Genomic DNA, 12,992 nt, shown 5'->3' with positions numbered 1-12,992 from the left:
AAAGGTGTTTAAATGAGCATGCCATTTTTTGCCTAAAATTCAAAATGGCCGCCGTACCACGTGACCAATATGCGTCATCTTAGGATATGCACTAGATCTCATCAAACTTAACAAACATGTGAAAAAAATTTCCAGATATGTGCAACGGTGTTCGAATGGCGCTTAGCGAAAAATCTGGCGGAATAATAATAATAAAAAACATAACAATTACAAAAGGTTTCCAAGACATGTGTCTTGAAAACCTAAAAAACAGCAATACATTACATTACTGAGCAATAGTGTTGTGATTGTGGAAAAGATTTCAACGTCTTAAGTTACACAGTGTCAGTTACAGTGTCCAACCAGCGGTTCTCTAAGCAATACACAGATAACTAAAGTCAAAGTCTATAAGCGTCTCTTCTCTTGTCGCGTTATTCTGGGTCGTTCTTTCATCTTCTTCTTGTCTTTAATGTCGCTCAATTCTTAATTATACAGTCCTATCCGGTACTCATCCTTCATAAGGGGTTCAGAGGTCTTCATCTCTTCAGCGTCGTTCATCGGTGTCGTTCGGGTAAAGCCGTTAGTCGTCAAGCGCAGTTTCGTCTCTGCCATCGAGCCAGTTAGTTCGGTTCGCAAGAAAGACACACCTTCGCCATTCACTTCTCTTCACAGGATGTCAATGTGTGTTAAACACAATGCCCAGGGTTCTCACACCACGTATCAGGGAGAAATCTCCTTCTCTCGGGGTCCTTCACACTTGTCAGGGGGAATCTCGTCTCGTCTCTCTATCTCGTCCCCTTGAGGTACGGGATCGGGAATGTCACTTATACTTTACAGTCAAATAAGACACACACAACGAAATACGTTTCAGCTCTCGTCTTAGTCGATCTTTTGGAGCACTCTATAAGACACAGCGCCCTGGGGAAAAGTCCCCAAGACTATCCAAGGCTGAACCAAGACTCACCCAAGACTGGACTGCCTCAAGGCTCGCCCCTGGACTCTCTCGGACTGCGTCTGTCGTGGAGTATTCGCCAAGACCAACTCAAACTCTCTTTATTCATTTTCAAAACTCTAACCAATTACAAAGCAGTAAAGAGACTCCAGGGCGTAACCTTCAATCATAAAGCCAATCAAACTAAGTACTGAATACGTCATATCTTTTGATTAATCGTTCACTACATTAATAACTATGGATATAAACTGTCAGAATGAGTAGTCTAAAAAGCGGTGGTTATCTGGTAATTAGTTCCAAATCACTGAGCCAAGTTCCGTCCAAAACTTCAAATAGACCTAAACGATGACAGACGTAACACAGCAATTCGCTAATAATCAGTTAATTAAGTCGGTCAACAGATACGCAAAAATCACTGAGCCAAGTTCCGTCCAAAACTTCAAATAGACCTAAACGATGACAGACATAACACAGCAATTCAGCTAATAATCAACTAATTAAGTCGGTCAACAGATACGCAAAAACAAATTCATGACAGTTCTTTGTCTTCAGTCGGCATACATTTTTATTTTAATGCATTTGATTTGTCCTAATCGCTTTCTCTTGCATTTCCCCTTGGCTATCACGTTTCCTTTTCTTTGCTGTACTATTTCGTGTTTCACTGACGAAGGATTTTCACACGAAGTGTTTGCTTACCTTCTTGTGATTGCATTGTGTGTAGATTTATCTCCCCCGTTTGTCGGCTTTTGTTTATTATAAAACGAGTATGGTTGGTATATGTTTGGCTCCGTATGCAGAGGTGGTATCATCAGTTTTACCGCCAATTAGTTGATATTTATCGGATTCTGCCGTAAATTTGCACTGGGCCGTTAAACGACAGTCTGGGTTAAAGAAAAATAAAATGTGACAAAGAAATCGCCCAGCGTTTTTTCGACAGTTTTTTAAAGCGAACCTAAATGCTGCCTTAATTTATGGTTGTGTATATTCTAAACTGTATTCGAAACAATATTGCAGTGGTTTAATTTTGTTTTAATTATAACTGTAGCTTGGATAGGCATTTGAAGTGCTTGCAATTAAACACCATGGAGGCCATTCATGGAGGGGAATAAATAACGAACGAACATATTTAACAACCGGGTATTTTTCAAAGCTATGACGTTTTAGTATTTGATCGCATTCGTATACGCCATTGTACGTAGCCGTTCATGCTGCCAAGCATTGTGTACTACTAGTATAAACTCAACTTTTATATGCACAATGTGCTTTTTAGAACTTGGGTTAGAGCATTATGCGTTTGAACCACAGTATTCTGAGAGTGAAAGCCCAATTGCGTTAAAGTACCGTACTTCCCCGATCGTAAGCCACTCCCAAGTATGAAGCCCATCCCTCTATTTTTTACTAGGTATTTATCGAGTTTAGGCCATTCACGATTATAAGCCCAGAGTGTTTTTACTAGGCGTCGACGATATTCTTTAAAATATGCGTGTAAAAAGTGTGTTTCATTTCACAATAATCGTGATTAGCATGGTTATTTGGTTCGTGCTTTGAAAACTCGCATTAATTTCAGAGTGCATGGCGAACGTACACAACGTGGTTCGCATTCTTCCTATTCTGTCATTTACTCAGGATGAACCCCGATGTTGCAATACTGAAGTAATCCATATTTCTTTGAGTGGTAGCTTTCGAAAAGCCAAAAATAAGATCGTTAAGTCGTGTACCTGGTTATTGGACATGGTTTACTTTGAGACTATCATGAAAGGCCTAGGGGTTGAACGATGTGACATGTTGGCGACCGTTAAAGGTGTTTAAATTTTTCCTCCACACTCAGTTTACCCACGGTTACTATTAACCGTCGTGTACTTTTCGGAAATTGTGAATCGCCAGTTTTCAGGTCAAATCGTGCTGAAAAACCTCATTGTTTTTGCGTCGAGAGTTTGCTACATACCAAAACGAAGATAATGATAAATGCCTTCGTCCACTGTTTCCTCACAGACCCTACCCATTTTTACACCGTAAATTCAGATGGTATGTAAATCGTATTGTAATAAATGTTTGTTTCTTCATTGTAAGTGTCGTGGAAATTAATGACGCGTTTTTTTGTTCAAAAATATGTATTATTTTCCCGAGCCCGGCGTGGTGAACGAATAATTTTTTTTGGATAATTTTTCGTTGTTGGCAAGATGGTTACAGTGTTTAACCCGAAAACAAAATAATCTTTTCTGAGTTGGTCCTCGAGTATAAACTCATCCCTTACTTTTCCCTTACGTGTTCATGCCTCCGGGCTTATGATCAGGGAAGTACGGTATAATGTGAAGATTCAGATCAGTCCAGTGTGAGTGATGAGAGTATATAGTCGACGATGCCCCTTGTTCGGATGATAGTTTTATTTCAAATTACACGGAAGTCATTGAACAATCTGCTTGGTGTTCCCGTGACACTTGTCTCTTGATTTGCCAGTGCAGACCCGTGAATAAATTGACGAAAATGTTTCCACCACCACCCTACGAACTCAAGATTGCATACTCCAGCATCCAGACTTTTGAAATAATTTGCACGCACAGTGCAGTACTGGAAACAGCATTTATTAGACAGTTAGACAAAAACAAAACAAAATGCCTGTCTCTATCAATCGCACATCCATAATGTTTGTATGTTGATACGCTTGTAAACAAGCCGGTAGGCTGGTTGGCGATCCGCTCCGCTCAAAAACAAGCAACATGTTTTTGGTTGTTTCCATAGTGTGACATAAACGTGAAGCTAACGTCGGTATATAACTAAATGGGCCCTTATACGAAGTTTGCAAAAAACATTCAGTCTTTAGAAGTCACTTAGTTTATTACTAGGACTTATTCTTTTGTTACATCATTTATTATTTCCATCCGTTTTGCGATAGTATTTTCTAGAATGAAGGCAGCATTTACAACAGTTCATTCAAAGTTCAAAGTTGCGTTGAGATTACGTTGATACAGTGTAACAATGTCGGCGCCGGCGATCTCCTACCAGTGCGCAACGTAGCCAAAATAAAAAGCATGGCCATTTGAACACTGCTATTACAAAACCACAGTCAGCTGGCATCGGTGTCGCTGGGTGTATATGATAGAGGGAAGTTGTGCAACCAAATTTGCCGAGTTCGCAGTTTTTTGCCGATAAAAAATAATTAAGGCAAAAACTCACGGTTTTTCAGCATTTTTGTAATAAAGACCAAAATAGGAACATTTCTACTAATTCTTGTGTTTTTTCGACGTTTTTCGAAAAACCTGCGATTAGGCTGCGAAAGTAGAACATTCCGGAGGAGGTGAAACTTTGGCAACGACCACTAACGTATCGTGTCCAGCCATTGGTTGGCCACAAAGAGGTCAAAATACGCGTTTTATTTTTACGCGTTAAATTTGGCTCTTCCGGCAAATCTCTTTCGCGTTGTGTTTAATAACATTAACATATTTAAATGAGCTATGGTGATTTGAACACGTTGGCATTATCCATCATGTTTTGATTGGTAAATTAGCGACTTGTTTAATCATTTGACATTATTCCAACTTACCAGCAGACAGTGCACAATAGAGTATCATTATTGAGGTACAATTATTAACAGGAACGTGTCTTGGTATTAGGGTTAGGGTCGGGACAGGTAAAACGCAAATGGCAAACACCCAATTGGTTGAGACTCAAGATGTACACTAACGGGTTACGGCATACATATAGTTTACACAAGGAGAACACACCAAATTGGCAGTATTGTTGACAATTGTAACTTCATAATTGAAATATGTAGTGTATTTTTATAGATATACACAGTCACTATATAATCTTATCAAATGCATGAAGTCAGTCCATCATGGTCTTGTGGTTCACTTGTGGTCTTGTCTGCTCAAATCTCACCCGTGCCTGTCTTTTCTCACAAACACTAACTTGAAATAAAGCTAAGTATTACAACAAATTATTTATTTCTGTGACTACCCACATGGTTCAGTGGATATGTACACTGTCAGCAATGTGAGAGATCGCAGGTTTGAATCCTCTGGTTTGCGGAATTGAAATGCCGACCACTTTCTCCTGTGTTCCGGGCCTTCGAATATTCGTTTCAAAACGAAGCTTTATTGATACCGATTTCCAGGTCTACGTATGAAATTATAGTCACGTAACAGAATTTGTATCAAAGTGTTTAAAACACAGTACTTACGAGACAGTGGCACGTAATTGCGTTAAAAATATCGGTATATCTACATCGATCAGGTGCGTAAGGAAGATCTTATTGAAATAAAATAAAAATAACCAGTATTACTGCAATGCACAGGTTCGTTACGGTGTTTAATATGTATGTATAAAATATGAAATACAAAATAGCTATAAGATATCAATGTTTATTTTAATCACAATAAACATGGATGTTAAAAATATGTGTTAGCTCCATGCATTAAACAACCAATGTTAACTTTCCGATCATATACTTAAACTCAGACTATGCCAGAAGTCTGAGACGTAAATGACACAGTTTTGAGCAAAGAAAATTTAAAAATGAATCTGTAAAAAACATATTATTATATAGAAATGAATAATTCAATAAAATATATAACTATTCTGTACATATTTAAAACCATGTCCCAAATATCGCGTCATTTACTCAAGCCCATACGTTAATATTAAAGCACCACCCCCACGATACTTCACGAATTTCACTCGCTTCGAAAAATGATGCGTTGTATTTCTTGAAATATAACGGTGCACATCGTTCATATTCACATGATGACGAGCATTTAATATGTAGATTCGACGTGATCGTATTTTCAGCATCTTTGGACAAGTCCGTCGAATCGCACGCGCAACATTCTTCTAAATCGGCCAAGTAATTATTCAAAATAACCATGTCGGAGAATTTTCTTGATGAACACTCACTTCTAAAGTTGTCCAGTCTTTTTCTTTATAAATTCATCAATGTTATATGAGATTACATAGCATATGTATCTGATTGCTGTGTACAAGACACACAACGGGGGACATTGCAGTTTAGATATCTCTAATTATGGATGTCTGTATATATGTTTCTGTTCCAACAATATTTCAAGAACCAATTACAGAGGCGGCGGCACGGAATTTGGGGCGAGATCTGCCCACCATCCCTCTCACCGAAGGCGCGACTTAACTAGGGGGTCCGGGGCATAGTCCCTCGGGAAAAAATGAAATCTAGACCCTCTGAAACGCTATTTCCTGCATTTTGAGTGGCAAATTTTGCTGACACAAAGGGTTTCAACTTGATTGTGGGGGTGGCCACCCCCCGTGCCGCCGCCACTGAATTATTAGATTTCAATGATGTTTTGTGATAATGCAGAGACCTAATATAGTTCCAGTCGGTAATATGTTATAGTATTATACACTGCCTGAAAAACCGTTGAGCGACGGGTCAATTGGTTTACTTATACTAATAATTATTCACCCATTGAATGTTTCTGCGTAATTAGGATGTGCTAGCCGTCTGTCTGGTCATCGTTAGGCGTGTTCAGTCGTTCAGCAATATCGTAAATGTTCACATCGGTGTCTCGAAGATCTTCATAATCTGACATATCTGGGGGTATCAAGAGATCCAAGACATTAACGTGAGTCTACATACAGATATGAAAAGTAGATCACAAAAAATGTGAGAAATAAAAATTCAAGCGATTTTAGGAATTTTCAACTCAGATTGGTGTTATCCGTGTGTCTACAGTTTTTGCCTTATTCTTCTGTAAAATCCTCGCTCATTTCTATTCACATACTTGTACATGTACTTTGATTTCTCGACTAGTGTCCATAAAGTTATCCGACGCCTCTGATGAGAACATTTTCGATTTATACACGGTTTCGCGTGGGATTCATTCATCAATGTGAATTCCACGCTATCGTAAAACATGTGCACCCACCCCACATATTTACAGTTGGAATCTCGTTGCGTGTCAGTGTCTATGATTATGATAGTTGCCCATTGCTTATTCTGCATTTTTTGTTACCGACTGATAGGACGAACACTGTTGTAGATTTATGTCAAATATTTACCTTTGAGCTCTGTGGGATGTTTGTCACGCGCTGCGCTATATTTGGAACTCGTTATTCTTCGGCTGCGAAAAGAACAAAACATTCAGTAACATTCATATTAATATTGATCTTTTCTTAGTTAAATGTGGACAAAATGGGAAACAATCCTAGATATTAGTCAAAGTTTTGAAAAGAAATAAAAAAAAAATGTTTTGTGAACAATGACGAAATTTGACTTTGGCGCTCGAGGGTTAACAACATAATAAAAGCAATGTATGTGAAACACAGGTATATGTTCCGTTATGGAGGGACACACACAACAAACAGTCCGAAATCTAATAATTAAACTTGCATATTATTCCCCGATGTCTTCGTTCAACTGGGGGGAAATACGAGTGACGTGAGAGCCATAAGGGCCAAGTAGTGATGCGGCCCTTATGTTATGAGTACCCCCCCCCCCCGGATGAACGAGGAAAAATATTAGGGATATTATTATCACATATACAAGTTGTTGGTTTCTTCAATGAATTATGATTTTTTTTCATCTGACTTTCTTTGGGACTATGTTTTGAAAAATTACATGTAGTCATGCGCTAAACTGATAACATAGTACATATTGTTACAGCTGACAATTTCGTTTTAAGAATATTTTCGTTCGTGTACAACATTCATTTTAACGAAGTGATGATCCACGCTATGGAAAAAACAATGATGCCATTTAGTGACAAATAAAATTGATATCATGAACTTAATTATAGGCATAGTTTCTTCGGAAAACTATACTATTTGAACTTGAGTTACTCCCCTGGGTTATTCTAAACGAAAGCAGAGCAACTCCCAAATCGTCTACGACTTTCACGGTTTTTTCGGTACGTCCATAGACCATATTGCAAAACAAAATGTTAGTGCATTGTGGGGTAGTTAGTTAAAGTTGCACGCGCGCGCGGCTTGCGATGAAAATTAACGGAGTTGTGTTCGATCGAAGTTTGATTCGGTCAAAACTATCCCACAATGCACTAACATTTGGATTTGATTATAATTTTTGAATTCCCCTTTTATAGCTCAATGTCGATCTTTGAGAGGGGAATATTCCCTTAAAATACCATAACTTCATCAAAGTTGAATATCATTAAATGTGTATAGCACATTAATAGACGTGACAATACCCCGTCCCAAACTTGTCGAATCTCACGCGGTATGTTGACATAACTGCGACGATATAAATATTCTTTGTCCTGTTTGTACGTTCGATGTCACGCATACCGCCAGATCTCACCAAATTGTTCGCGCAATTTTTCATCTACTAAAATGCAATACACAGAATGAAAGAAAAGTTCCTTTCAAAACAAGATGGATTTCGTTGCTGTCTTACCTGAAAATTGGCTGTTTATGTCTTTTCCAAAAAAACGCCACCAGTCCAATAGTAATGACTATAAGAATAACAAGGAGGCCCACAAAAATTCCAATATATGTTCCAGACCTATTTCCCCCAGTTGATGTCGATGCCACTGCAGGTATAAAAATATTCAATGAAATTGATATTTCAAATACAGTTACATACACAAATCGAAGGAAAGTATAAATATAATTTGTTATCACCGAATCGTATTTCGGATATTCGTCATCATCGAAAAGAACACAATTCTAAAAATATAACTCGCCTGAAAATGTTCTGAAAGGTTTGTTGAATAAATGAATTTCTTGAATCTGTTTTTAAAAAAACGTAAAATGATTCTTTATAATAATCACAAAGTATTCTAATAATTGGGTTTATGAAATACAGATTATACATTTAATATCTAGACTAGCCTCAGTATGGAGAATGATACATGGGCGTAAGATCAATAGTTTCCCTAAAACAGCATGTGACGTTAGATAAAAAAAAATGCCCCAAATGGTGATACTGATTTCGCTTTTTAACACTATTAAGAACTAAAACCGCGCAATAAGAAAGACAACTGTACATATGAATTACTTTCACTTACCCCCGTTGTCATTACTAAGACGCCATAATAAACATAGTACCGATTTCCTTCCGTCAATGGAGCGTTATAATAGCCATTGTACATCATGCCGTCCCCCAGGGTAAATTCTGCTGGGATCTCATTAAGTGTGAACACAGCAGCGATGTAATAAGGCGCACCACCCTGGTTATAAGTAGACAGTTTGGCTAAATTTTCATCCCATCTAAGATCGTTCGCTGCATCAACGTTAACAGCAATAATGTATTTCCTAGGCGAAGATAGATAATGTAAAACATTTAAAAAATGCAGTGTTTTTTTTTCTTTTGTTGTAAAACAAATTTAATAAAGACGCATTGATATATAGCAACGACTATAACAAATACAGTTTAAAAATTCCAGGGCGATAGTTTAAATAACAACAACCATGCGTTCGAGCCGGATAACTCAAATTACTAGTATGATATTGTAATAGTACAGGTGTATATGCAAACTAGCTAATTTTCATATCGCGCTCACTTTTCTTATTTATTTCCGGTCAGTATCGCATAATTAAAAATGGCATTTTCATTCAAGTTCACAAAAAATGATGACTTTTAGCTGAATTGTCATGTTACCAGTGAAATTTAATCCTACACCAACAGAACAAGTTTGTCATTGTCTCGGAATGCTTCAATTCCCACCAAAAGTACACGCATCAAAAAACATGCACGTGATTTGCTTTGTATATCAAAATATTGTATACAAGACTTGAATTCATTTCATCCAAATTGTACAATTTGAATCATTTCTTCACTTGTAGTTTCTTCCGGAAGTCGTTTCAGTTATGGAAGTCATTTACACTGGTAACCAAACTAGCCAACCTCAGCCAATGGTATGATGAAATAACTCTTGATTGCCAAATAACAAAAGAGACCACGTGATCATTAGATTCAAATAAATCCTGAACTAGCCATATTCCACATTGAAATAAATCTTTCCAGAAAACCGACACGTTATCCACGAGGAACAATTTATTGTTCCAGAGTAGAATACATGAAACCACAGAGGGACTGTGATGAAACAGAATTTTGTTTTTATACTTGCAACCAACTATATCCCGCCCCAAATAAATTTATCAATTATTTTGTTAATATTTTTGACATAATATTCTGGCATTAAAATTAGTGAAGAAACAAAAATAAACTTTGAAATAATAAATATTTCTCTGTCTCCATATATTAAACACATTTTTGCTTTTTATTCTATGTTCAAAGTTACTTTTAGCAGCCTCGTTCCTATCATAAGAAACAAATATTCCCAATATTCGATATGTCAAGTAGTTTTATTTTGCACATGCGCAATGAACCAAGCCACATAGCTTCCGTTTTGTCCTTGTTAATGTTTAAACCCGAAAAACGACCGAGTTCTTCCACGGTTAAAAAAAATTTGCGGAATCAATATCAGGTTAACAAAAACATTTGTATCGTCCGCATATTGGGCTAATTTTAGTTCTTCATTACAAATATTAATACCCTTATATTGTTTATTTTGCCTGCTCGAGATTGTCAGCAATTCTACGGCGGTATCAAAAAGATAACGCGATAAACATGCCGTTTGATATAGCAAGCTAAATTTTATCATCAATTAAAAAAACATGCTTTTACAGACGGAAATGTGCATTATTGTTGACAAATATCCTATTGTATGCTGGGTATGACGCTCACACCGGTCAAGTTACCGACAGTGCAAGTAGCCAATCAGCACCGCGTTTCTTTCAATAATGAGAGATACGTCATAGTGTTACAGATCATAATTGCCCAAAAGTTTCAGTGTGTTGTTGAGAGGGTGGAATTATATTGTTATGTCGTAATGCAGGCTTGGTTCTGGCCCGGGGTTCTGGCTTCTGAGTGGTCGGTGTCAACAGATGGCGATAATTAGAGAAGGATTTGTTGATAGGGAACGTAATTCACCTTGCCAGGTACAAATTGAATTAAAGCTACCAGTGTATAAGTAGCCTCGGGACATCGAGTAATTGTTTCGACCTAAGCCTATCCATCGACCCCTTGTTGGTTACTACACTTCAACTATGCATGGACATGTGCGTGCATACTTTGAGGTATCCTCGTAATAACCTTATTATTATACACCTTTTCTTTCCAAGGATACATTATGGGATTGCCATAATCCAAAACGTTTTGAACAGAATCAGCGAACTTCTTTGTGTGGATTCCGGTCAAACCCTGGTGGCAGCCATATTTCTTTTTATTATTAGAGGACGCTTACGCGCGTAATCATTCCATATTTGGAATTCTTATTTCCTAATATGGTAGGATGAAAATACCCCGTGAAATACCGCAAAATTACGGCACGTTGTAACTAATGGCGTTACGGTGACAGATGTATAATAATATGTGTCATTGAGCATTCATTTATTTTGTGGTAATTTGACTCGGAATATTCAAAAATATTATTTGTGCTGTGCGAATTTGTTAAGCCACATATAGTATATACAACATGACGAAGTTCCCTACTTTGCCAATGCATCTCACGTTAGGATAAAAAAAACAGAATTGTTGCATGCGCTTGTCAATTCTCTCACTATTCAAACACACTTTGTTCGTGTACATACAGAAGATTTGTTTCTTTCTTGATATTGCTGTCATCAAGTTGTGGAAGATAAAAAGAAGAAGAATGACCATGTCCTTGTATTTCCACTTTTCCGGCAAATATGTCAATTTCTAGTTGAAAATAAAATGTGAAAGATTAGTAAGAACGCTCTGTGAACATATGAGCAGAAAATAATTCACTTGGTGTTATACTTTATAACTTAACAATACGTAGCATTACCTTTCATTTTTGTTCCAGTGAGTATCGTATCCGAAGCTCCAAAACCTGCCTTTGTACTTGCAGAAACGGATATCACAAATTGTGTTCCTGGCGACAATCCATGTAAAGTATATGTATCGATATCGCCATGTAGAGTAATAGTGCGGGACGTTTTGTTGGCGTTTAAATAAATCGAGTCCCTATATGAAAGCGTTATCTGAAACATAACAAAAACCGTAATGAGTACGTGAAATGGGAGTGAATATGATTGCTAATGTAAATGAGTGCCAGTGTAGATCGTGTGTAACTTATGCGTACAGTAAAACCACTGTATAGTAACCAGACATGTTGTGTTCTAAACAGATGACCTATATATGAAAGATACTTTTCGGCGAATGAAAATATGACATCAATTTGTCAGCTTGAGAAGCAAATATGGGGTCGTTTCACTAAACCAGTGCCAAATGCATGGTAACACGAACTGAAAGCTGACTTTTATATACATATGGTTGTATCGGGGATGGTCAATAGTGGTTACCAGCAAAGGTTTTATCACTGTAACTTTTTACCGACACTGTTAAATTGATATATTACGATAAGAAAGTCTTTTGGAGGGGTAGGTCAATCCGAATAAGACGACACATAGTAAAGAACACACACACAAGACAAACATACATATAGCATATCACAACCAACATTGATTTTCAAAGGCTTTAAACTGTGAACAAGTATTATGGTTAATATACTAATCTTGATTAATGCAAAATTGTACAATTACTCACCACATATTTGATAATATTTCCGCTGAATGTAGCTGGCGCAGACCATTTTAGTACAATGATACTATCACTGCATATGAGGACTTGGAGACGCGTTGGTTTCGCTGGCACTATGAAAGTATAAACTATCGTCGATTACAAAGATGACTTGCCTAAAAATATTAAATAATCTTACAATTGTCATAAATATGAAATTCTGAACAATTGACATATACTGAATTAATAATTGGAATAAACTTACGCGTGTCTGATGTACGGATAGTCACAACATCACTTGACATTCCCTGACCTGCTTCAACACTAGCAGCGACCTTTCCGTACAAAACATAGCGATATATCAGTGTATTTCAATAATTTGTTTACAAATTGTGCTACTACATTGTTTTTTTGTGTAACCACATAAATATCCTGTCGAAGAACATTTAAAGGCACCGTTTTCAGAATCATCAAACATGCAAGGCTAAATTGAAGCCAGACGTTAGTGATATACATCATACTCTGTTGTTA

At 37.2% G+C, this 12,992-nt stretch overlaps 1 protein-coding gene across 1 annotated transcript; it reads right to left on the bottom strand.

Moving 5' to 3' along the window:
• Window positions 1-5,278: 5,278 nt before the first annotated feature.
• Window positions 5,279-11,734, bottom strand: LOC146739131 (uncharacterized). Its single transcript, XM_085504057.1, has 7 exons — window positions 11,728-11,734; window positions 11,510-11,618; window positions 8,923-9,169; window positions 8,599-8,644; window positions 8,310-8,445; window positions 6,959-7,020; window positions 5,279-6,491 (listed from the first exon to the last, which is right to left on the bottom strand). The coding sequence occupies exons 1-7, from the start codon at window positions 11,732-11,734 to the stop codon at window positions 6,394-6,396; spliced, it is 705 nt and encodes a 234-aa protein (XP_085360183.1). The 3' UTR covers window positions 5,279-6,393.
• Window positions 11,735-12,992: the final 1,258 nt, after the last annotated feature.

This window comes from Saccoglossus kowalevskii, chromosome 9 (assembly GCF_978046115.1).
Source record: "Saccoglossus kowalevskii chromosome 9, keSacKowa6.1, whole genome shotgun sequence".
Lineage (NCBI taxonomy): Eukaryota > Metazoa > Hemichordata > Enteropneusta > Harrimaniidae > Saccoglossus > Saccoglossus kowalevskii.
The sequence above is the reverse complement of the archived record's forward strand: the minus strand, read 5'-3'. Positions and strand labels throughout refer to the sequence as shown.